This window comes from Dasypus novemcinctus, chromosome 11, assembly GCF_030445035.2.
Source record: "Dasypus novemcinctus isolate mDasNov1 chromosome 11, mDasNov1.1.hap2, whole genome shotgun sequence".
NCBI classification, from domain to species: Eukaryota; Metazoa; Chordata; class Mammalia; order Cingulata; family Dasypodidae; genus Dasypus; species Dasypus novemcinctus.
The window spans coordinates 86874603-86901826 of NC_080683.1; the positions used below are offsets into that span (position 1 = coordinate 86874603).

General features: G+C 38.6%; 1 protein-coding gene, 1 long non-coding RNA gene and 1 pseudogene across 3 annotated transcripts in view; 2 read left to right on the top strand and 1 right to left on the bottom strand.

The window, feature by feature from the left end:
* Positions 1-376, bottom strand: part of LOC139440004 (uncharacterized) — a 20929-nt gene extending 20553 nt beyond the window's left edge. The window contains exon 1 of the long non-coding RNA XR_011650112.1: positions 165-376. This is a non-coding gene — a long non-coding RNA (uncharacterized lncRNA). The remainder of the gene's footprint in view (positions 1-164) is intronic.
* The window catches only part of GTF3C6 (general transcription factor IIIC subunit 6), an 11159-nt gene extending 1129 nt beyond the window's left edge, over positions 1-10030 (top strand). For both annotated transcript variants that reach the window (XM_004461212.4, XM_071218629.1), the window contains exons 3-6: positions 388-451; positions 561-605; positions 2762-2875; positions 6628-10030. In XM_004461212.4, the coding sequence (XP_004461269.1) occupies positions 388-451; positions 561-605; positions 2762-2875; positions 6628-6929 (525 nt within the window). In that variant the 3' untranslated portion in view covers positions 6930-10030. The remainder of the gene's footprint in view (positions 1-387; positions 452-560; positions 606-2761; positions 2876-6627) is intronic.
* LOC101417722 (heat shock cognate 71 kDa protein pseudogene) lies at positions 9012-12645 on the top strand (annotated as a pseudogene).
* Positions 12646-27224: the final 14579 nt, after the last annotated feature.

Sequence of the window (27224 nt, forward strand, 5' to 3'; positions counted from 1 at the left end):
CACACACGGAGGTTAAACTGGAAAAGGAGGGGAAGATAACTATCAAAAGACATCAGAAGCCTCACACTCTGCTATTTACTTAAGCTATGACATGTTACCATCTGTTTCATCATTTTACTTCAAAATCTTTGAACTACTATTGACAAAACTTCAACAGTTCTTACCTTAAATTTGAAGAGCATGTTGGTTGAAATAGACCAGGCTACTTGGGTATGAACTAAGTAGTCTTCAAGTGGTGTTAAGGTGGAGTCGTTTTGGTGTATCTTGAAGTAGCTCAAACAAAACTTTTGAGGGTCCCCAGTGTTGTCGATCAGTCTTCTCGATAGCAAGGGTACATGATGAAGGCTTTTTCTAATGATGATTTTATGATCCTGTATTCTGATGTAGGGAATTGACACTGAGAGGCCCATTCTACAAATGGACAGCTATGTGTTTGCTGGGGAGTATGAAGGTAGGATGATGTCAGAAGATGAAACTCCTTACTGTTTTTTTAAAAATAGGCCTTTTAGAGAAGATAGCTCTGTTATTTCTCAACAAGTTACCTTCACATTTTCCTGCAGACACACTTGGGACCTGTGTTATCTTTGAAGAAAATGTGGAACATGGTAAGTGATTGCTCTTCTAACCAAACTTTTTTTTACTATGAAATATTTCAGGCATACTTATTTATAATGAATATTACATATCCCATTTACTATTGTCTAGCTGTATGAAATCCTACCATTTTGTCAACTTAACTCAGATTATAGTTCTAAAACATTCCAGATATATTTGAAGCCTCTTGTATACTCCTCTCCAAACTTAGTCCCTTCTCTCTGTCTCAGAGGTAATCACTGTTGTGCATTTTGTGTTTCTCTTTCCTGTGCCTGATTTTATATTATATATGTATGTATCCACAAACAATAAATAGCAGTTTTGTCTATTTTCAAACTTGATATAAATTATAGCATATACTGTATCTTTTTTTCACTCAGATTTTTTTTCCAGATATCTTTTGAAGTTTATACATGTTGATACATATACTGTGGTGTATTTTCCCTGCTGCTTAGTATTCCATTTGATGACTATACCACAATTAATGGATACCTTGAGTGTTTCCATTTCAGCAATAATTACTACTAATATTTATTGAGTGCCTTCTATATAACGAGCACTGTTCTAAATGCTACATATATTCATTTAATCCTTAGAGATAGATACCATTATTCCTCATTTTATAGTTGAAGAAACTGAAGCACAGAGGAGTTAACATTCTCAAGGCTATACATGAAATAAATGGCAGAGCCAGTATTTGAACCTAGGTAGTCTGGCTCCAGAGTCTATATTCTTAATTATCCTTATTACCTCAATACAAATATACTGCCACAATTTTTTTTTTTTTTTTGAAGGGAAGAGAGGAAGAGAGGTTAACTTTTTTTTTTAGGAGGTACTGGGGATTGAACCTGGGACCTTGTACATGGGAAGCAGGTGCTCAACCACTGGGCTACACTCACTCCCCAGGAGGTTAACTTTTATTTAGAAATAATTTCAAACTTACAGGACAGTTACAAAAATACAGAATCCACACCCCCATCCAGATCTACCGATTTTTAACATTTTGTCACATTTACTGTATCATTCTACCTGTTTTCTAAACATTTGAGAGTGGGTTGTATACATCATGCTCCTTCACCATTTAATACTATTATGTACATTTTCTAAATATAAGGATATTCACTATCTTATCTACGTTAAATACAGTTTTCAAGGTCAAGAAGTTTAACATTGATATATAGCTTATAATTTATATATTCTTGGCTTTTTTTTCCCCCCATATGTCCTAATAATGTCCTTTTGGCTGTTTTCTCTGTTATTAGATCCAGTCCAAGATCATGTATTTTATTTGTCTTTGTCTTTTTAGTCACACTTTTATTTTTTCAATTGTGGAAATATATCTCAAGCCACTATTCAGTGGGATTAATCACATGTGCAATGTTACACTACCCTCACTATCATCCTGCTATAAATATTCTTGTGTCTCCTTGCCTGTATATATATATGTGTGTGTGTGTGTGTGTGTGTGTGTATAAATACCCCTAAGGTATAAACTTAGAAATAGAATGCTAGGTTGATGACTGAGCTATTTTTGGTTAAATATTGATAACTTCATATGATAAAGATATCACCGTGTTGATCTCTAAAGTGTTATATTGGTTTACATTCACAGTAATAGTATAGGGAAATTTACAGTGCTTCACTGCTCAGAGCCTCATTGTCTCTCCTGCCTAGACCCACAGTTTTCTAGAAAGCTGTAAATAAGGCAAAAAGTTAGCAGCAATTTTTATTTCAGCCTTATTTTATGAGTGGGATGCCCCCACCTGAGACTTTCTCTGACTTGAAGCAATTAGCCTGAATTTGAACCTTCATTTTGAGTGGTAGAATTTTGACCTTATAGTCTTGTAGGTCCAAATTTCTGGCCCCAGTTTCTTCTTTCAGGGCTGGTCCCTGGCAGGCTCATGACTTTAGTATCACTTACAACTTTGTATTTCTCTTCTCTGGAGGTGTTTGCTATTTTTTAGTTTTGTTGTGCCTTCTACTATTAGGTATTTTATCTGTCATTTTTCTGTACTTGGACAAAAGGGATGAGTTAAACCTTGGATTTACTATACTGTCTTGAGAGGAAATAGTTTAATTTCCTCAACTGGAAGTAACCAGGATTAACATGGTTATTTTATTTAATGGCATCAAGCAGTATGATAATTGAGTTCATTTTATGTTCTAGTGGATGCAGAAGGCAATAATAAAACAGTGCTAAAATATAAATACCATACAATGAAGAAGCTCAGCATGACAAGAACTCTTCTGACAGAAAAGAAGGAAGGAGAAGAAAACATTGGTTAGTTTACTCAATTCTCTGAAAATCGGTGATTCAGTATTGGACTTGACAATAATACTTCGCTGCCAGGACATTCCTTGTACTTTGTAGCAATAACTATATAATGTTTCAAATGATTAAAATTGAGGGTGTTCCATAAAAAGTACCAAGTACTTAAAATTCAGTTGAACTTCATTATAGCAGCCAGCACTGGGGACATATAAGAAATTTTTATCTACTTTACATTGGAAATTCCTACAAAGTTTGCCAAGAAACTTGCTATGGTTTCCAATCCCTAGGGAATTTAGTCTTTTTTAAGAAAAACTTCCTTATAAATGGAGAGGATATGAAGATAGCAGACCTAGATACCCAAGATATGATCACAGGTGATCCCCTAGGAAATTTTGGCAGCTGTAGCAACCTTCTCTGTCTTAGTCAGTATTCTCTAGGCAAACAGAACCGACAGGACATATATAAAATAAATGTGTATGAATTATATATATATAATGTAAATATTATGAGATTCATTATAGGAATTGGCTCATGCAACTGTGGGGATAGGCAAGTCTGAATTCCATAAGGCAGATTGCAAGTTGGAGAGAAGCTGGCTGGCTGAAATAGAGATAGAAATTTTTCCTTCTGATTACTGAAATCATCAGTTCTTCCTTTAAGGCCAACTGATTGGATGAGACTTCTCTCATTGCTGAGGCATTCTCCTTAGTTGACTATACTTATAATCAGCCATAGATGCAATAAACATTAATGACTGAAATCCATGAAGTATCCTCATAGTATCAGGCCAGGGCTTACTTGACCAAACTAGTGGACACCATAACCTAGCCAGGTTGACTTATGAACTTAACCATCACCTTCCCCAAGAAGCTCCTAATTGAAAGAAACTAGCTTCATGTGGGAGGATGGGGGGTGGGGGGAATGGGATGAGACTGTAGGACCACAATTGCTAGTCCTCAGTCTAGTTCTTAATTAGCATCCATTTAGTCTTCAATGCTTGCTATTCATCACAGACTAGAGACTTTTAGCTAGTGTTTCTTGTGTCTATAGCAGGCACATGTTTGTGGGGCTGAAGAGATAACCATTTATGGCTTGATGAACATATATTAAACTCTAGTAAATAATGATTCTAATAAAGATAGTCATGAGTGTTCATAACTAGACATATTTCAAGCAAGGAATAAATATTTTGAAGGTACATTGATTATATAGAAATTAGTTATACATCCTGAACAGTTATATAACAAACCTTTGCTCTTAAATATATATCCCAAAGCAACCCACTCTTTTAGGTACCCTGTTAAAAATAATAGGAAGAAGAGGTACTTGAAATTCTAAATTAACTTGAAAGGCACTTAGATACTGCTATCAATTAGACATTCTTATATAGGGAAGATATGGAATTTCCCTTCCTGGTATCTTTAATAATCTGATAGGTCTTTGGAAAGATTTGGGGGATTTGTTAATCAAATAAGATGGCTCACTCACATGACTGGTATATTTGTACTGGCTGTTGGCAGGAGGCCTCAGTTCCTTTTCTCGTGGACCTCTCCACAGGTCTGCTTGAGTGTTGATTTAGTTTGCCAAAGGGCTGCTGATGCAAAGTACCAGAAATGAATTGGATTTCATAAAAGGGGTTAATTTGGGGATAAAAGCTTACAGTTCCAAGGCCATGAGAAATCCAAATCAGGACACCAAAAGAGGTGCTTTTTCACCAAAGTCAGCTGTCATAATGATGAAGCACGATAGCTGCTGATGGCTGCCAATCTCCGCTGAGGTCCCTGCCTTTCTGCAGCTGTAGGCAAACCTGGTGTAGGAATTTTCTTTTAATGGGCCTCCTCTCTCAGCCTCTGTATGGCAGGATCAAATATGGTGGCTTCCTTTTCCTTGTGTCTGTCTCTGTGTTTCCATTTATATGAAACCTAGCAAGGGGACAGTGACTCAGTCTGAGTCATGCCTCGTTGATGTACAATCAAAAGCCCTTAAATGATCTTATCATGTAATCTAATCAAAGGACCCTCAACCGAATTTAATGCACTCAAAGGGTATCACACCCACAGGAAGAGATTAGTTTAGAAAATAATCTTTCTCTTTTGGGGATTCATAAAATCATCTCAGATGGCCACAAGTATCTTTACAACATGGTCGCTGGCTTTCCCTAGAACAGGAGTCAACACGGTGAGAGCCATAATTTTACCAATTAGCCTTGGAAATTGTGGGAGGGGCCCAAACGGGGTCATGAATTTCATGAGGTGAGGATCATTGGAGACCTTGGATGCTTTCTACCAAACGTGGCAATATCCTGGAGGCAGAACAAAATAAAGATGGGATGTGATCTTTGCTTTTTAGGAACTTGCACTCTAAAATAAATCACATTGAAACAGATGTGAATGAATGTGACTCAACACTGTTTCAGTCAACTTAAATTTATCTGTTCGATGCCAAGTACTGTGCTTGGGCTTGCTATAGACATTAATGAGGATTTACTTCAAATGTTTAGCTAAAAGGGTAATAAGGATAAAAGAGAAAACTAAGTAACATTATTGGAGCAATTCTTGATTAGAGGGGTTCATAGAGAAGTTAGGGCTTTGACTGAGTATGGAAAGGAACAATTTTTTCAACTTGTTTTGTTTGTTGAGAAATGACTTACTTTATAATTGGAAGTTCCAACAGTAGAATCCTGACTTGGAAGATGATAAAGTAATACAATACTACTCAGTTGTATTATGAAAATTGAGTAGATAAGGAAAAAATTGTAGGCAAGTGACAAATTTGCTTTACTCTTAGGCATGAATTAGCATTGAGAGTGCAAATTATTTCTCAATATGAGATGAGAATTGAATTCTGGGGAAGGGTTTGATATAGTAACTGAAATTGATTACTTTTAGTGATTTTGATAAAGTGTACTTTATAGGCATGCCAGTGTCTCCATGAAAGATGGAAATGACATGATTATTTTATCAGTAGTTATAGGCATTGTGTTCCTTGATTTAAACTGGGGTTTTACTTTGATGTATGTGTATAGGATAAAAATTTATATTAAAGAAAAATATTGTTAAGTAACTGTTATTAGTCACCCAAAGGGGTGCTGATGCAAAATACCAGAAATCTGTTGACTTTGGGGTAGAAGCTTACAGTTACCAGGCCATGAAGCATAAATTACTTCCCTCACCAAAGTCTCTTGCCGCATGTTGGAGCAAGATGGCTGCAGATGTTCAGCCCTCCTCTTCCTCTTATGGCTCTGTGGTCCCAGCATCTTCCAGTATCAAATGTAGGCCATCAGGCTCTCTACACTTTCACCCTCACCCGGGTTTGATTGTTTTTGGGCTCAGATTTGCTTTTCTCCACAAGGTCTTCTGTAGACTATCAGGTGAACAGCTCATCTCTCTTCCTGGGGCCTGTGCTGTGTTTGTGGAGCTGTCTATTCCTCTGTGTTCTTCTCCTGTATGTTTACTTCCCGGACTCCAGGATCAAAACTCTCAATTCTTGTCCTTTGCCATGTCTTTTTTCTATGAGTCCCTGCCCACCAAGGGGGTGGGGCTGCAATGTCCTAATGATGTGGCCCAGTCAAAACCTTAATCTGATTTAAAAAGTAAAACCTCTGAATCCAATATAATCTAATATGCCTGGAGGGACAGCCCAGTTTACAAATGTAATCCAATATCTATTTATAGGAATTCATAAAGAATATCAAACTGCCACAGTAACTAAAATTCCTTTTTCCTGTTTCTTTTTTGGTTGGTATCCCTCCCCCCCCATAGGTGGTGTGGAGTGGCTGCAAATTAAAGATAATGATTTCTCCTATAGACCCAACATGATCTGTAGCTTTATACATGAAAATGAAGATGAAGAAGTTGTAGCTCCAGCTGCAGATAAACCTTTGGAGTTGGAAGAGCAAGAGATTCAAATGAAAGACAATTCAAACCTGAATTACGAACAGGGGAAACCACTGCACTTGGAAATAGAGGATTCTGGTCCTCTTATTGATATCCCTTCTTCTGAGACAGAAGATTTTGTTTTGATGGAAACTCAAGATGCTGCCTTAGAAGCCTCTCCTAGATGAAATGTTTCTCATAACTAGTCATGAATATTTTAGAGTTTTCATGTAAGTAATTTGCTTTGTTTCTTTAAATTATTTATATATCATATTTTTATTGGCTACATACTTTTCCAGTTATAGCAAAACTTAATATAGCAGATTCATTCAGGACCAGACATTAATTGAATTAAAAACAAAAAGTTCAATCAACTATAGAGACTTAGACTCTTCTCTGATGAGTCCTTTAAATTGGAGGTTACTAAGGTAAGTGTATTCATTTTCTATTGAAGCTGTCACAAAATGCTGCAAATGTATTGACTTAATACAATTTTATAGTCTTACATTTTATAGGTCAGAAATCTGGCATGGGTGTCACCTTAGCATCAAGGCATTTTTGTAGGACTGTACTCCTCTTGGAGGCTCCAGGGGGAAGTGTGTTACCTTGCTCATTCGTTGGCAGAAGTCAGTAGGCCTGTGGTGCCCATTTCCTTGCTGTCAGCTGAAAGCTGTGCCCACCTTCCAGAGGCTGCCACATTCCTTGGCTTATGACCCCTTTCCTCCATCTTCAAACCCAGCAACAGCAGGTCAAGTCCCTGTCGTGCTTTAAATCTTTTACTGCTTCCATCATCCTATCTCTCTGACTGGCCCTTTACCTTGTACTTTTACTTATAAGGGCCCATATGATTACATTGAGCCCATATAGATAATCCAGGGTAATTTCCCTATTTTAAGTGTGTAACCTTGATTCCCTCTATAAAGTTCATTTTACCACATAACTTAACGTATACAGGTGTAATATTAGGCATTAGGGCATGGATGTCTGTGGGGGGGGGGGTGGTATTTTTCTGTCTTCCACAGTAAGTATTGTTTCTAGAAGCAGAAAAAGAATTTTGAACTGCTTAAGAATACAGGTACAATTCTTGGTACTCCAGTTGTAATTCCACTCCTTTCCCAACTGGGAAAGATGATTGGAATTCAGGTGTGAATAAGAGTCATTTTATTATGATGATGAATTTAGATGTATTGTAATTTATATTTTGTAAATAAATTACTCACAAACTTTGATACTTTGTTATAGGTTGGCCTTTTATGAAATTGCCAGTATTTGATTGTTTTTTACTACAAAAAACACAGTACTTTCATTCAGTTTAACCTAATCATTTAAACTCACTTTACATTAATTATATCTCACAATTGATGGATATATAACTTTGTTTTAATATAGTAGAGAACTGTTGTTTAGGATGGGGATTTTTTGTTAAGAATACATTATATAATTTTATTTAATTGGGAAAATAACTTACCTTGTATTTTAGTTTACTCATTGTTAAAAAGCAAGTACCATGCAATGGGTTGGCTTAAACAATGGGAATTTATTGGCTTACAGTTTTGAGGCAGGGAAACAACCAAATCAAGTCCTCATCAAGGTGATACTTTCTTCCCAAAAACTAGCGTTCTGGGGTTGGCCAACAGTGATCCTTGGTCCTTGGCTCTTCTGTCACGTAGGGATGCACATGGTGATCTTTCCTGGCTTCTTCCTTCTTTTACTGGTTCTGTTGACTTTCAGCTTCTGGCTGCTCCTTCTTTGGCTTTCTCTGTCTGTCTCAATTCTACTTATAAAAGATTCTAATAATAGGATTTAGGCGCATCCTGATTGAGTTGAGCCACATCTTAACCAAAATAACCTCATCAAAAGGTCCTATTTAGAATGGGCTTACACCCACAGAAATGGATTACGTTTTTCTGGAGTACATAGCTTGAAATCACCATACCTTGATTGAGAGAATTTCCAAATCATAAGCATATGTCTTTCCCATTTTTTATGTGACTTTTCAGTCTCAGCTTTTGTTTAATTAAAAAGCTCATTTTCCCCACCATACGAATATGTAGGAGAGACTGCTAATTTCCCAATCCATTGTCTTTCTCTCTTCATTAATGGTCCCAGCTTTCTTGTACTTACATGTGGCCATATGATAAATTTGGCCGTGAATGGAATTGAAAGTGTTGAGTGATGCTTCTGGGAAGTTTCCTTAAACTTCACAGGTGTAAAGGGAAGTAGACAAGCTCATTTCTTTCTTCCTGCTGCAAACATGGAATGTGGATGTGATGGCTAGAGCAGGAGTAGGCTTCTTGGACCATAAAGTAACCTTGGAAACAGAAACCGTGAGTTACAGCGTAAAAAGAAAGAAGATTAAGTCTTGGTAGTATGCTATATCAGCCCTGGACTGCTGTGAGTAAAGGGTTAACAAAACCCTTTCTCTTTCTTCCTGGTAAAATGATCTTAACACTATTTCTCCGAAAGTCACTAGACAAGATAATTATGGAATGCCAGCTGTGATACCAGGCAATATTGTGTATGTTTAAAAATGACACCTTACTGGTAAACTATCTGGACTGACTGGGAAGACTGTGACAACTACCATAAATGTTTTTTGGAAAGAAAAGGCTTTGGGTTTCCCTAAGTACAGAGTTCTTCATTGCAAAGATTCCTGGAAGCTATGCACATGAGCTGTTTTAAGAGATAATGGTTCTTACAAATCATGAATCTTCTAAGCCAGAGTAGCTTCTACACCTGCCCAAATCATCTTGTTTCCTTAACCTGAGGTTACACTTGGGAGGCCAGAGAGAAGATATCTTCCTCTAAAAATAAGCCTCATGCTGCCATGCTGTGTGTCCTATCCTGCAATGTTAAGTAAGCCTGGTACCAGATTGGGTCCCACAAGGCTTACTGGGTTTATGAGCTTGAATGTCATTCTAAACCTATGACCACTGCTGCTATTAAGGCAGAGAGGCAATTGCAACTGCCTGTCTCTGGTCTTCTTTACATGAGAAAAAAATAAACTTCTGTCTCTCAAAATCACTCTGTTACAGTCTAACTTAATTCTCATTGATAAATTATGCATTTTAGAAAATGTGAAAATTATAGAGAAGTAGGGTGGAAAATTCTTGAGATGTGTAATTTTGCAAAAGAAACTGATCTAGACTATAATGTAGTTTACCTTAAATTGGAAAGGAAAATAAAGTCTTAACATTCTGAAGAGATCATGATGTATTTTAGCTCTTCACCTGTTAATAATAATAAATGTTTGGAATTTAGTAAAATAAAGTCTTATTTTTCAACTCAAGTTTGTGAGAGTAGAACTTTGTATATTAATTTCTCTGTCATTGATTAACTTCTTTACTAATTTATTAGGTTTCTTTTCCAGATTATCTTAGAACCATGGACTCTGTGTAGTTGCCACACTTAATTATTATTGCTTTTGCTTACAAATAATGGTATTCTGTTGAGAAGGGTCACAGTGTTAAGGTGCATCATGAAGAATGATTTCTTATGGTCATTAGAGAAATGTCTGAAAATCCACCCATTCATTCATTACAAATTCATAACAAATTTATTGATATTGCCATCTAGCAAAACAGTTGACAATACTGTGTACTCCTCTACTCATGTTGTTTAGAATCTGCTGTTTCCATTTCCCTTTGTTCCAACAGCTTAGGTGAACCTGTTCAAGCTTCTTAATGTTTCAGGCATGTAAATTCTTATCTTTCAGAAATGTCATGGGTTTTAGAAGTGGATTTACTGTCTTTATGACTTCGACTGTTATTTCCTTCTGAAATAATAAGTAAATGCTATTAATAAAATTTTATAGCATTATATTTTACATTATTCATACAATACAGAGTGATTATAGACCTTTTGTTAATGATAACTTACGGTTTCTAGGCACTGGTATTTTGCAAGTGAGTCTGTATTTATTGTACCCATACTTGTGTATCATTAATGAGTTGTCAAGATAGAGGTCCAGATACTGCAGAGGGACCCCCTGGAGTACTGATTAAGCCCATGTGTGTCAGAAAACCATCAGAGGCAGGGGGAAAAAATCCACCTGAACAATCCCTGCAGCTCAAAGTTTACAACTTACTACTGATGTAGTTTACTGATTTTGCCTCAGTAGTGGGACAAAATTAACTTAAATGTGGCTATTGCCCCACCTAACAAAGCTTAAAAGCAAGATCTGAAAGGATCAAACTGCTTCCAAGTAACAAGTATGTCCCAGAAAACACTTGAGTATTTTAACACTCAACAAGATAAAATTCACAATGTCTGACATCAGTAAACATCTATCAGGCATGAAAAGAAAAAAAGGGAAATTCAACCCATAATTAGGAGAAAAGTCAATCAATTGAAACTGACCCAGATCTGTACACTCCTCAAGGGTAGGGCAGTATTTGTATTTTCATAGCAAGTGCTTTCTAAATATTTATTGAACTTTCAAGAACAGTATCTCTTTCAAGTAGCGTTGTGGTTAAGGAAATTAAATAAGCCAAAAGTTAGTGGAGGAATAAGAAGGCCAAGCTGAGTAAATATGTATGAATCAATGAAAAACTTTAAAATGGTAGGAGTGATAGTGATCCTGGTGTGGTTAGGAAGAATAACTGAATAAGCCTAGCATGGCCAATACAATAACATCAGTAGTTTCAGGATTCTTTTCCTAGGCTGCTCTGGAGATGAATTAGGAAAGTAGTTATTACCAGAAAGGTGACCTGGCATTTTTTGTATTTTTAGTGATGACCAAGGAAAAAAGACAGTGATTAAAACTTAAGGTCTCATTTGATACTAAATTGTTTTAGCTGTTTTTAACATACCTTATCTCTTCTATTAGTTTATGAATTCCTTGAGAGGCAGAAACCTATCTTAGTAATATTTGAATTCTTCATGACATCTAGCATAATGTCTTTTGCATTTTAGATAGTCAATAAGTATTTTTTAAACAAATCGGTTTTATTGATACATATTAAGAAAGCATAAATCCACCCAAAATGCACAATCAGTGGGATTTGGAATAATCACATAGTTGTGCATAGTCAATAAATACTAACTGAATAAATAAATTCCTTCAAGGTGAATCTGACAGTGTCTTTATTTGGCTTTGATTCTTGATCTGTAGCCTAAGGCAGTTAGTTACATGGTACTTGTAACACAAATAATTTATTAATAAATACAACTTTTGGTGTGAATGGCTATTTCCAAATTTTGTGAAGAGTTGTTTTTCTACTAAGGTATGTTGTTAACATTCTCTACTTAAAGTTAGATTGAAGTCACCTTTGATATCGATGCCAGTGGCATCCTCAACATCACTGCTATATAGGTAAGAATACAGGAAAAGAGAACAAGATTATCAACACTAATGACAGGGCCATTTGAGCAAAGAAGACATTGAGAGCATGGTCCAAGAAGCTGAGAGTACAAAAGTGAGGGAAAAATTATCCCCTAAGAATTTGCTGATTCTTACGCATTTAACATGAAAGCAACAGTTGAACATGAGAAACTTCAAGGCAAGATCAATGATGAGGACAAGATTCTTGACAAATGTAATGAAGTCAATTGGCTCAAGAATCAGACTGTTGAGGAAGAAGAATTTGAACATCAGCAGAAAGAGATGGAGAAAGCCTGCAACCCCATCATAGCAAAGCAGCAACAGAGTGCAGGAGGCATGCAAAGGGGGATGCCTGAAGGCTTCCCTGGTGGTGGAGCACCTCCATCTGGTGATGCTTCTGGGCCCTTGACAGAAAAGGTTGATTAAATCTACCAGCATACCTTAGCATTAGTTCACAAAAAAATTTGAAGGACCCAAATTTGTAGCACATTTTGTGGCTGTTTAAATTTCAGCTCCTATAAAAAATTCTTGGGCATTCTCTACTATAGAATATGTATAGAGGGAAAGGATGTAACATTGCACTTTATTAGCACTGTTTTGTAAGTGGAAAATGGAAAATCTTAACTAAAACTATTTAAAATTGTCAAAAAGGAAGAATTAAATATCAAGATCCTTTGATAATTAGACTATCGTTTGTAAAAAGTCAACCATCCTTGGTTCTGGAGGCAAGAGCAGAATTGATATAGTAAAAGTAAAGGTTAGATGAAACTGGAAGAATGACAGTATACTGTGTTGGCTATTGAAAGCTTTAAAAGACAGAAACATGAGGCCTTGGGCCAGCTGAAATTTACTTTAAAAAAAATTACGATCAGAAGGCTGATGTCAGCAGAAATGGCAAAGTAAAGACCTCCCAAAATTCTCTCCATAAAAGCAATGAGAACACTGGCAAAAGTTTTCAAAATCAACTTTTTCAGAACTTTGGAAATTAACCAGAGTCTGGGAGTGTTTAATAAAGAAAAATGATTGAACATCAGTAAGAACAGTGAGATTAATGGCATTTTAAACTGGCTGTATTTCCTGCCTTTTCTCCCAAGCTCTCAGTGGCTTTGAAAACCAACAGCTCTGCAAACACAGTGAAAAACAGAAGCCTAGAAGCCACAGGAGAGAGTAGAATAGGCTTGGAGCTTCCCAAAAGCAAAGTTCTCAAAATTGTCATTATTTGACCTGACTGGCACTTTTCTGGAAATCCCCTCTTGAAGGGGTTATTTGATTTCAGTGTTTGTCCATTGCAAACAGCCTTTTCTCAGGAATGTCTGTCAAAAAATCAATTTTTTAACTTTGCAGCTGCCTAAGGCAATGATAACAGTGGAGGCAAACAAGAATTTAAAAGAAGAAAAATGTTTAAAGAAAAAACTAGGGAATGAGATGTCATAAGTGGCCTTGAAAAGCTCTGACACATTTCTGGAAATCTAGGGGGACACAAGCATGCTTACAGCTGTTGCACATGACCAGGAAGCACCTGAGATGGTCCTAAGCTCTCACTTTGACCTTGAGGCTTTGTGTAAGCAGGAAGTAAAGGTTAAGACAGAGCTGTAAACTGCCTGCTTAAGCGTTGAAGGTGTAGTCCAACACATAGCTCTCAACTGGTTCCAGACATTTAAAGAAACTGCTGTATAATCAGTAGCTGACAATTAAGTTAAACAAGCAAATATTTCAGTGGTGGCACATAAAGAATACAGACTTTAGAGAATTAGTTCAATAAAGTACTAAACAAATAGCAACAATAACAACAGCAACAACAAGCCCTGGGAGGGGAGGATCTGATTTCCAGTGTTGCTACAGTGCATTATTCAGTTTATTATTCAGTGCAGTTTTCAGTGAAAAATTACAAAACATACAAAGAAAGCATGGTACATACACTGTATTAAGTCAGCCAAAGGAGTGCTGATACAAAATATCAGAAATTGGTTGTTTTTTTTAAAGGGTATTTATTTGGGGTAGGGCCTTACAGATACCAAGCCATAAAGCATAAGTTACTTCCCTCACCAAAGTCTATTTTCACATGTTGGAGCAAAATGGCTGCCGATGTCTGCCAGGGTTCGGGCTTCCTGGGTTCCTCCCTTCCAGGGTCTTGCTTCTCGTTCCTGTTTTCTCCACAAGGTCAGCTGTAGACTATCAGATGAACGGCTCTGTCTCTCTGCCTGGGGCTCCAGCTTCAGCATCAAACTCCTTGAAGCCCTTAACTGTCCTTTGCCATGCCTTTTATCTGTGAGTCCCCACCCCTTGGTGGGTGGGGACTCTGCCCTAATGATGTGGCCCAATCAAAGCCTTAATCATAACTTAATCATGCCCAGGTACAGAGAAGATTACAAAATCCAATACCTATTTTTGAATTCATAACCATGTCAAGCTGCTACATAATCACAAAAATGGAGTCAACAGAAACTATCCCCAAGGAAATAGAGGCATTGAAACTACTAAAGGCTTTAAATCAGTGATTTAAAAAAACATATGCACAAAGAACTAAAAGAAGCTAATGTACTGAAAAAAAATCACTAGAGGGGCTATTTCAGAATTGAACCATGTCTCTCACAAAAAAGATATTCAAGTCCTAACTCCCAGTCTTGGTGTGAACCTATTTATAAATAGATCCTTGAATATGCTACTATTATTAGTTAAGGTGTGGCCAAACTGAATGAGGGTGGGCCTTAATCAAATATTGCTTAAGTCTTTATAATCAAGGAAATCAGACATGGAAGTAGAAGCCAAAGAGAGCAATTACCACATGATGGAGAATTTTCTATAATTAGAATGCTACAGACTGGAGAAACCATGGCCATGCCAACACCTCAATTTTGGACTTCTAGGCCCCCAAATAAATTGTATTTGTCATAGAAGCCCTGGCAAACTAAAGATGACTCAATAGTAGATTTGAGTTAGCAAAAGAATCAGGGAATGTGAAGATAAGTCAATAGTTGTTAGCAAGTTTGACAAACAGAAAACAGAAAAAAAAAAAAGAAAAAAGAAAAATGAACAATCTCAGATCTGTGAGTCACGATCAAGTGGATCAACATATGCATAACAGGAGTCCCAGAAAGAGGAGAGACAGAAGGTGGCAGGGGGAATATTTGACAAATTAATGGGTGACAGCTTCCTGATTTGATGAAAAATTTTAATCTATATATCCAAGAAGCTCAATGAACTCTAAGCACAATAAACCCAGAGATCTACACCTAGACACATCATAATCAAACTGTTGAAAGAATCTTGAAAGCATCAAAAGAGAGGTAATTCATTATGTACAAGGAATGCTCAGCAGGACTAACAGGTGATTTCTCCTCAGAAACCATGGAAACCAGAAGGCAATAGTATGACGCATTCAAAGAATTCTTAAAGAACCAAGAATTCTATATCCAGCAAAACTCTCCTACAAAAGTGAGGGCGAAATGAAGACATTCACAGGTAAACAAAAACAGAGGGTTCATAGCTAGAATAACCTGCTCTAAAAGAGATACAAGGGAGCAGAGGTGGCAAGCAATTGGATGCCTGCCTCCCACATGGAAGGTCCTAGGTTTGGTTCCTGGTGCATCCTAAAAAACACAAGCAGACACAACGAGCAGATGCCATAGCCACTACAGCCAGCAGATGCTGCAATGAGTAGATGCTGGAACTACCACAATGAACAGAAGCTGCAATGAGCAGATGTTGGAATGAGCAGATGCTGCAATGAGCGGCCAACATAACCAGCAGGGAGCAGAAGTGACTCAAGAGGTTGGGCACTTGCCTCCCACATGGGAGGTCCTGGGTTCGATTCCTTGTGTCTCCTAAAGAAGATGAGTGGACAATGAGTAGACAGATAAGGGAGCCATTTGGTTGGGTGGGGGATAAAAATAATAATAAGAAGAAGAAATACTGAAGGGAGACCTTCAGGGCAAAATGAAAAGACTCTAGATAGTAACTTAAATTCACATGAAGAAATAAAAAGTACCAGTAAAAGTAATTACACAGGCATTAAGATTCCAGGATACCCCAATGCTGAAAAAGCTGGGAAGACACTGAAAGGGATAAGGGGAATTGAAACACCTGCCTTGAATCATAACCTAGAACAAGCAAACAAATGTGGTGCTCACTTTCCAGAGTTGCTTCTGTAGGGGAAAACTACCTTCCTAAAAAAAAAAAAAGTAACTGCATAAGTAAATATAAAATAGTATAAATGTATTATTTGTTTATAACACTTTTTTCTCCCATCTGATTTAAGTGAACTTCATAAAGTAATAATTATAAATCTGTGTAGCTGGGAATTCAGTCAGTCCACTCCCAGGTTTGGTGGTTTGCTAGGAAAATTCATAGTATTCAGCTAATAGTTGTACTCACAGCTGTGGTTTATTATGTGAAAAATACAAGCAAAATCAACAAAGGGAAATCAAATGGGGTGAAGTCTGGAAGAAATCGGGAAAGCTTCCAAAAGTCTTCTTCCAGTATAATCACACAGAAAATGTGCTAAATTCCCCCAGCAATGGGCTGTGGCAACATGAGTAAAATGCTATTATCCAGGGAAGCTTATTAAAGGCTCAACTGCTGAGGTTTTTGTTAGGGGCAGGTCACATCAGCACCCTCTGCCTGGCACATACCTAAGTTCTAGACTCCCCAAAAAAAGTAAGGTATTCAGCATACTGTTTGTGCAAATAGTTTAGGCACACTGTGCCATATTTATTAGTTAGGGTTCTAGGAACCCTTCTGAAATTCACATTCCCAGACACCAATAAAGGGCCAACCTTGTAAGTAGGTTTTTCTAAGGAAAAGCAGACCTGATGTGTCAACTTGTTTCTTCATAGGCATGTAATGTATAAGGATGTGATTTCTATGACAATAATAGCATTAAGTAGGAAGTAAGGAATGGAGCTATGCAGGAGCAAAGGTTTTATACATTATTGAAATTAAGTTGATATTCACCCAAATTAGATTGTTGTAAACTAAGATGTTAATTTTAATCCCCAGGGCAATCACTAAGAAAATAACTAAAAAATATGTAGTAAAAGAAATGACAAGGAGGGAAGCAGATTTGGCTCAATGGATAGAGTGTCCACCTACCACATGGGAGGCCCAGGGTTCAAACCCAGGGACTCCTGATCCTGTGTGAGCTGGCCCATGCACAGTGCTGATGTGCACAAGGAGTGCCGTGCCACGTAGGGGCACCTCCCATGTAGGGGAGCCCCACGTGCAAGATATGTGCCCCATAAGGAGAGCCACCCAGCATGAAAAAAGTGCAGCCTTCCCAGGAGTGGCGCCGCACACACGGAGAGATGACGCAGCAAGATGAGATACAGATTCCGGGTGCTGCTGCTAATAATACTAGTGGGCACAGAAGAACACATTGAATGGATACAGAGAGCAGACAACTGTGGGGGGAGGGGGAAGGGAGAGAAATAAATAGAAAATAAATCTTTAAAAAAAAAAAAGAGGTGGTGGACTTGGCCCAGTGGTTAGGGCATCTTTCTACCACATGGGAGGTCTGCGGTTCAAACCCTGGGCCTCCTTGACCTGTGTGGAGCTGGCCCACGCGCAGTGCTGATGCGCGCAAGGAGTGCCATGCCACATGGGTGTCCCCTGCATAGGGGGGAGCCCCACGTGCAAGGAGTGCGCCCTGTAAGGAGAGCTGCCCAGCACGAAAGAAAGTGCAGCCACCTAAGAATGGCACCACCCACATGGAGCTGACACAACAAGATGACGCAACAAAAAGAAACACAGATTCCCATGCCGCTGACAACAACAGAAGCAGACAAAGAAGACGCAGCAAACACAGAGAGAACAGACAACCGGGGTGGGGGTGGGGGGGAGGGGAGAGAAATAAATAAATCTTAAAAAAAAAAAAGATAAGGGAATTAACATGATACAATAGAATTTATTTAACATAAAATAAGGAAAAAATGGAGGAACAAAAAAAGACATAAAACATATAGAAAACAAATAGCAAAATAGCAGATATGAATCCAACCTTAGTAGTTACATTAAAGGTTAACTGATAGGGTAGCAGATGTGGCTCAAGTGACTGGGCTTCCACCTATCATATGGGAGGACCGGGGTTTGATCCCTGGGGCCTCCCAGTAAAGGCATGCTCACGTGAAGAGCCAGTGCCCACGCAGTGAGCCAAGTGCCCATGCAAGTGTATAACACAGCAAGATGATGATGCAACAAAGGAGAGATGAAGGGGAGAGTCAAGGCGAGGTGCAACTGAAACCAGGAACTGAGGTCGTGCAAGTGACAGGGAACCTCTCTCCACATCAGAGGTCCTCAGGATCAAATCCTGGTGGATCCTAGAGAAGAAAAATGAGAAGACAAAAAAAGAAATAGACCCAGAAGATCACACAGTGAATGGACACAGCAAAAACAGCAAGGCGGCAGGGAGGGGGAGGGAGAAAAAAAGGTTAATAAAACATTCCATCAAACGTCAGAGTTTGGCAGAATATATATTTTAAAAAGATTAAAGGGTGGGAGCAGATGTGGCTCAAGTGGTTGAGCACCTACTTCTCACATGGGAGGTCCTGGGTTCTGTCCCCCATGCCTCCTAAAACAACAAGCAAACAAATGAAAAATCCAACTCAGAGGAGCTGATGTGGCTCAGTGATTGACAACTGACTTCCCACATATGAGGTCTTGGGTCCAATCCCTGACTCCAGGACCTCAAAAAAAAAAAAAAAAGATTCAGGACATAGTTCAGTGTTTGAGCACCTGCCTCTCATGTACAAGGTCCGGGGTTCAATCTCCAGTACTGCCTTAAAAAAAAAACAAAAACAAAAGATTCAGCTGTATGCTGTCTATAAGACAAACACATTAGGTTTAAGGACACAAACAGGTCGAAAGTAAAAGAATGGAAGAAGATATACCATGCAAGCAGTAACCAAAAGAGAGCTGGGGTCATTATACTACTATCAGACAAAATAGGCTTTAACACAAAAATTGTTAACAGAGACAAAGAAGGACATTTTCTAACGAGCAAAGGTTCTATCCATCAGGAAGATGTAAAAACCACAGCATATATAGACCCAATAACAGAGCCCCAAATACATGAAGCAAAACTGAACTTAGAGAGAAAGAGACAATTCAACAATAGTAACTGGAGTCTTAGTGTTTCTCAGGCTGTGCACAGGGAAGCGGGGAATAATCCAGGGTGCGGGTCTGCACCCACCTCCCAGTGCGCCTCGTCACCATGCCTCGTAAAATTGAGGAAACCAAGGACTTCCTGCTCACAGCCAGGCGAAAGGATGCCAAATCTGTCAAGATCAAGAAAAATAAGGATAATGTGAAATTTAAAGTTCACTGCAGCAGATATCTTTATACTTTGGTCATCACAGACAAAGAGAAGGCAGAGAAACTGAAGCAGTCCCTGCCCCCAGGTTTGGCAGTAAAGGAGCTGAAATGAACCACACATGCTGATTTGAACTGTATTAAAATTTTTTAAATTAAAAATAAATAAATAAATAACTGGAGTCTTAAATACCCCACTTTTAAAAAAATAACTTTCAAATTCAGAAAAATAGAGTAACAAACGGGCAGGTCAGCCAGTTATGGGAGCATTATTCCTAAAAAATTCTGTCTAGGCACTTTTATCTCATCTAATGCCAACTAAAAATTCAGTTGTTTCTCTAGTATTCAGAAAGATACACATACGAACACAGATTAGTTAAATGATAGAGTCAAGGTCTCATTATTAATGAAAAAAATGAAGACAAAAAATGTTTAATCATATGCATATTTCACAAAACCAAGCCTCATATTCATTCATTCATTCATTCTTCATTGTAGCAGTTTGATATTATTGATGAATTCTAAAAAGAAATATTGGATTATGTTTGTAAACTGATCCTTTCCTCTGGGCATATTAGATTATATTGGATTCATAGGTTTACTTAATTAAGTAATTATGTAAACCTCTTTTGCCAATAGCGTGTTGAGTCTCCATGTATCAAAACATTCTTAACACCTTGAAGTAGGAAACATATCTTTAGTTATATTATTAACCACAATCTTCATCTGTTTTTGTTTTTAAAAGATTTATTTATTTATTTAATTTCCCCCCCCTCCCCTGGTTGTCTGTTCTTGGTGTCTATTTGCTGCGTCTTGTTTCTTTGTCCGCTTCTGTTGTCGTCAGCGGCAGGGGAAGTGTGGGCGGCGCCATTCCTGGGCAGGCTGCACTTTCTTTTCACGCTGGGCGGCTTTTCCTCACGGGCGCACTCCTTGCGCGTGGGGCTCCCGCACGCGGGGGACACCCTTGCGTGGCGCGGCACTCCTTGCGCACATCAGCACTGCACATGGCCAGCTCCACACGGGTCAAGGAGGCCCGGGGTTTGAACCGCGGACCTCCCATGTGGTAGACGGACGCCCTAACCACTGGGCCAAAGTCCGTTTCCCCCAAAATCATTGTTAAACATTCCCTGTTATCCTCCAGCTGTCCTCCAACTGACATTTATCTCCCTCAACTATTCCTGTCAGCCACAATCACATCCATAAATCAACAGCATGTTATACCATTATATTGTGTTATCATCAAGTCTAACCATTATCACATATATATTTTTTAAAGATTTATTTATTTCTCTCCCCTTCCCCCACCCCAGTTGTCTGCTCTCTGTGTCCATTTGCTGTGTGTTCTATGTCTGCTTGTATTCTTGTCAGCAGCACCCGGAATTTGTGTCTCTCTTTGTTGCGTCATCTTGCTGCATCAGCTCTCCGTGTGTGTGGCGCCACTCATGGGCAGGCTGTGCTTTTTTTGTGCTAGGCGGCTCTCTTTATGGGGTGCACCCCTTGCGTGTGGGGCTCCCCTATGCAGGGGATGCCCCTGTGTGGCACAGCACTCCCTGCGCGCATCAGCACTGCATGTGGGCCAGCTCATCACATGGGTCAGGAGGCCCTGGATTTGAACCTTGGATCTCCCATGTGGTAAGCAGACGCCCTATCTGTTAGGCCAAATCCGTTTCCCCATTACCACATATTTACATTTGACCTTATTAAACATTCTACATACACCCAGTATTATCTTCCCCTTATCATCCCACATGCCATCTCTCACCAACCAACACTTCATAGTCCAACTCCCTAAGTCTTCTCATTGTATTTAGCTCATATCAGTGAGACCATACAATATTTGTCCTTTGTGTCTGGTTTTTCACTCAGCATAATATTCTCAAGGTTCTTCCATGTTGTCATGTGCTTCCCCAATTGATTTCTTCTTACAGCTGAATAATATTACATTGTATGAATATACCACATTTTGTTTACCCATTCTTCAGTTGAGAAACACTTAGGTTGTTTCCATCTTTTAGCAATTGTGAATAATGCCACTATGAATGTTGGTGGGAAAATGTCTGTTCACATCCTTGCTTTCAGTTCTATTAAATATATTACTAGTAACAGGATTCCCCCATCCTATTGTAGTTCTATATTTAGTTTCCTGAGGAAGTGCCAAATCATCTTCCACAGAGTCTGTATCATTTTATGCTCCCATCATCAATGAAGGAGTGTTCCTATTTCTCTCCAGCACTGTAGTTTTCTTTTTAATAATGACCATTCTGTATGGTGTGAAATGATATCTCATTGTAGTTTTGATCTGCATTTTCCTAATAGCTAGTGATGTTGAACATCTTTTCGTGTGTCTTTTGGCCATTTGAATATCCACTTTGGAAAAACGTCTATTCAGTTCTTTTGACCATTTTAAAATTTGGTTGCTTATCATTTTGTTGTTGTGTGATCTCTTTAAATAGCATAGAGATGAGTTTCTTATCAGGTAGAGGGTTTCTGAAGGTTTTTTTCCCATTGAATTGGCTGTCTTTTCACCTTAACAAAATCATTTGAAATACAAGTGTTTAATTTTGAGGCAGTCCCGTTTATCTATTTCTTCTTTTGTTCCTTGTGCTTTGGGTGTAAGCTCCAAGAAACCATCACCAGTCACAAGATCTTTTTTTTTTTTTAAGGATCTATTTATTTCTACCTCCCCGCATTGTTTGCACTATCTGCTCTGTCTGTTCATTGTGTACTCATCTTCTTTTTTTAGGAGGCACCAGTAACCAAACCTGGGATCTCCCATTTTGGAGGGAGGCACCCATTTGCTTTAGCCACATCCACTCCCTGCTTATTGTGTCTCTCATTGTGTTTCCTTGTTGTTACTCTTTATTGTGCCAACTCATTGCATCATCTTGTCACGTCAGCTCACTGTGTCAGCTCTCTGTATTGCTCATTTTCTTTAGGAAGCACTGGATCCAAACCCAGGACCTCCCATGTGTTAGGCAGGCACCCAACTGCTTGAGCCACATCTGCTTCCCAACCACAAGATCTTGAAGCTGTTTCCCTACATTTTCTTCTAGGAGTTTTATGGTTCCAGTTTTTATATTTAGGTCCTTGACCCATTTTTTTTTTTTTTTTTTACTGGTGGCAAATAAATATATTTTAATATGTTCTAACAAGCAAATACATATTCAAGATAAAATACAGCCCTGCTTTATTAAGGACAGAGAAGATCCACATTTTTTTTTTGCAGGGTTAGGATAGTGGGGCACTGTGCTACCATTTCAGTAGGATGTTAGATAGTCTATTCTGTTTTTGCTGGCACCCTGCAAGGAACACTCACCTCAGTATATGTGACTATTGCTGTTTCATAGGAGAACAATTTCAAAATACCTTTGCTCATAACTGAACTGATTAACAAAAACCTTGAGGAAAATGCAAAATTTAAGTATGAAAAATAATTCATTTCTGCCATCATTCCATGCCTTTTAACTTGTCCAACTTGTCTGATAAGAATTTCACATTCAAAAGAAGTTACTGTCAGTGCTTGTTCATACATAACATTCAAGTGGGGTCTTATATGTGTATTTCACACTTTTCTCAATTTATGCATGAAATGCATAAATTGGTGTTAAGATAGCACAATTTGCAAGAGCTCCTTTATAGATTGTTCATTGTCACTACTGCCCTTAACATTAACTTCTTAGTGCAGCTTTAAAAATTTGAGTCTCCAATTTCATTTAGTCCTGATGCTCTTGTGTTCTCTGTGCCACAGTGGTAGAGGTCCATGAAACCAGCACCTACTAATGGCTTTGTGCTGCCCATTTCACTGTTACTTCAGTGCTCCCAATCTGAATCCACAGTGCTGTCAAGATACTGTAAAGGAGTAGCAGGACTCATCACTTACTGATGTAACAGCTGCCATCTGTTCAGACCTGCTGAACCTGCAGCAAGACTGGGGCTTAGGTACCATCCTGCCACTCCACATTTTCTCAAGTCCTGTGTTTGGAGAAAAGTGATTTTCTTCATTCCTGTACCTTTGTTTTTTTTTGTTTTAAGATTTATTTATTTATTTCTCTCCCCTTCCCCCCCACCCCCCACCCCAGTTATCTGTTCTCTGTATCTATTTGCTGCATCTTCTTTGTCCGCTTCTGTTGTTGTCAGCAGCATGGCAATCTGTGTTTCTTTTTGTTGCATCATCTTGTTGTGTCAGTTTTCCGTGTGTGCGGCACCATTCCTGGGCAGGTGTCAGCTCTCCATGTGTGTGGCACCATTCCTGGGCAGGCTGCACTTTTTTTTTTTTTTTAATTTTATTTATTCATTTTTAAAAAAATATTACATTCAAAAAATATGAGGTCCCCATTCACCCCCACTGCCCCCACCCCACCACTCTCCCCACAGTAACACTCTCCCCCATCATCATGACACATCCATTGCATCTGGTGAGTACATCTCTGGGCATCACTGCACCCCATGGCCTGTGGTCCACACCATAGCCCACACTCTCCCATGTTCCATGCAGTGGACCATGGGAGGACATATAATGTCCGGCCAGGCTGTACTTTCTTTCGCGCTGGGCGGCTCTCCTTATGGGGTGCACTCCTTGCGCATGGGGCTTCCCTACGCGGGCGACACCCCCGCATGGCAGGGTACTCCTTGCGTGCGTCAGCACTGTGCATGGGCCAGCTCCACACGGGTCAAGGAGGCCCGGGGTTTGAACCACAGACCTCCCATGTGGTAGACAGATGCCCTAACCACTGGGCCAAGTCTGCCGCCCTTTTGGGGTTTTAAATGAACTGGGTGGAAGGCAAATTTAGCTGGGATTCTGATTTTGACATGTGAAATAGATTATTTTTAAGCAGTTTTTTTAAACATCACTTTTATTATTACAAATTAATAAAACATACAATTCACCCCAAGTGTATATGTTGTGCATTCATCATTTCAATCATAATTAGAGCATTTTCATTATTTCAATAATAATAAACAAATGAACAAAATTTATCACGTCTCAATCTAATTTCATCTTTATAAATTGATTCATATTTACATTTTATATAAAGGCAATCATACAACATATACTACTTTGTGTCTGATTTCTTTCACTTAGCATGTTTTTTGTCTGATATTAACATCTCTAAGTATTAGCATACATTTTTTCAATTTCAAAGAAAAATGGTCTTATTTAGGCACTATTATGCATATTCATATTTCACATGAGGTTTTTCCAAGCTATACAGTCCCATGTTACACTTTTTAGCTTTCCTTTTAGTAAGATACATGACCTTTGATGTTCTGTTTAAACCAGTCACACCTATATAATAGTCCTGCTAGTTCACCTTTTCTATTCATTTCCAAAGATTAACACATCCTTCTCACCAATTGTGCACAAGTTAATCCTCAGCTTTCCATTGTCTAACCACATTCTATTTTCTGGTGACCTATATTCAAGTTATTAACTCCATGAGATTATACAATATATTTAGTTCTTAATAGCGCAATCATACCATATTTGTCCTTTTGTGTATGGCTTGCATCACTCAATGTAATGTGTTCCAGGTTCATCCATGCCATCATATGCTTTACAACGTCATTTCTTCTTATAGCTTATAATATTCCACTGTGTATATATACCACAGTTTGTTTATCCATTCATTGGTTGATGGATACCTGAGTTGTTTATTCATTCCTCAGTTGATGGTGACCTGGATTGTTTCCATTTTTTGGCAATTATGAGTAATGCCACTATGAATGTTGGTGTGCAGATGTCTGTTTGTGTCGCTAATCTCAGTTCTTCTGGGTATGTACCCAGAAGTGATGTTGCAGGGTCATGTGGCAAATCTATATTCAACTTCTTTAGGAACTGCCCACCAGTCCTCTACAGTGGCTGTACCATTCTACATTACCAACAACAGTGAATAAGTGTTCCTATCTTTCCACATCCTCTCCAACACTTATAGTTTTTTTTGTCTAACAGAACTGGCCATTCTAATAGGTCTGAAATGATATCTCATTGTAGCTTTACATTTGCATTTCCCTAATTACTAGTGATGAACATTTTTTCAGTGTGTTTTTTGCCTTTTATATTTCATCTTTGGAAAAATGTTGATTCAAGTCTTTTGCCCATTTTTTAATTGGGTCATGAGTTGTAGCATCTCTTTATATATCATGGATATTAAACTCTTATCAGATATGTGATTTCTAAATATTTTCTCTCATTGAGTCAGATGCCTTTTCACCCTTTGACAAAGTCCTTTGAAGTGCAAAAGTGTTTAATTTTGAGAAGGCCCACTTTATCTATTTTTCCTTTTGTTGCTTGTGCTTTGGGTATAAGGTCCAAGAAACTACCACTACCACAGCCAGATATTGAACCTGGGACCTTGTATTGGGGAAGCCAGTGCTCAACTACTGAGTCACATCAGCTCCCTTGAGCTGGTTTTTTCATTTGTTTTGTTTGTTTTTAGGAGATACCAGGAACCAAACCCAGGACCTCCCATGTGGGAAACAGGCACTCAATCATTTAACACACACCTACCCCCAACTACCAGAAGATCTTGAAGATATATCCCTACATTTTGTTCTAGGAATTTATGGTCCTGGCTTTTATATTTAGGTCTTTGATCCATTTTGAGTTGACTCTTGTATAGGGAGTGAGATACGGGTTTGGTTATAGATATCCAATGTCATTCATTCCAATGAGCTCTGTTACTTTTCTGTTCAGGTTTTAAAATTCTTCTTTGTGCTTGTTCAGTGTCTTTTTGATGACCTTTATCTCTTTAGTCATATGCCTTTCAATTCATTAACTTGATTTTGGAAATGTGTATGAATCTTGTTGATTAGTTGTCTCAAATCCTGTGTCTCTTCTGGGGCTTTGATATGTTCATTTGGGCCATTTCTTCCATTCTCTTAGTATGACTTGTAATTTTTTGCTGATCTCTAGGTATCTGATTATGATGGTGAGTTTACTAAGATGCACAATTAATCTCTTTCATAGGGATTTAGTGGCAGGAGAATGTGTGATACTACTGCTGTACTTTGATTCTTGGTTCAATCTGTTCTGGGTCTTTAGGATTATCCCTGTTAGTTGCTCAAATCTTGGTCATGGATGCAGTAATGGGTTGTTGACCAGCTTGCAAAGGCCTTGAGGAGGACGTCTTTAAAGGCCAGAAAAAGCCTCTCTTACTTACAAGTTCTTTGCTTGTACTTCTTCTGTCGGCCAGCAGATAGTGCTCTTTGACAGGCATCTCATTTCAAAGCCTGGTTTGAATGTGTTTGCTGCAACACACGACTAGATCAACCTGATAGAGGATCCTGCCTGGAGCCTAAGAGCCTCATAATTCAATTCTTTCTCAGAGGTTGTTTTCCAACCTTGGTGGGCAGCCCCTTTTTTTCCCTGGTAGGAAATAATTCCATTCCTATTTGTGTCTTCAACAACCAATCTTGGACAATGTGTTTGAGCGAGTGTGTTTGAGAGGGCTGGATCTCATTAGTCCTGGCCAGGTACCAAGGCAAACAATGGCCCTGCCCTTCCCGGACTGGAAGGGCCTATGGAACACAGCAGACCAAATCTGTGGGTGAAAAAATGAGTCAGTCTTAGGCTGTGAACTGATCATTCCCTTTTCCTGGGGAGTGATCCCTGCAGGGCCCCTTTGTCTGTAGCAGGCAGCCCTGAGGACTGAGAAATTGTCTATAGGGCACCAGGAATTCCAGCTGCAGCTTTAACTCACAGTTATTGCTGTTGAGATTCTTTTCCTTTGCCTCTCTCTCTTCTGGGCTGTGCCCATCCTTCCCCTGGTATTCTAAACTCCACAATATTTTTTTCTAGGTCATTTATGCTGTCCTCTAGAAACTTTTCTGGGAGAGGAGAGAGTACTGTGTCTTT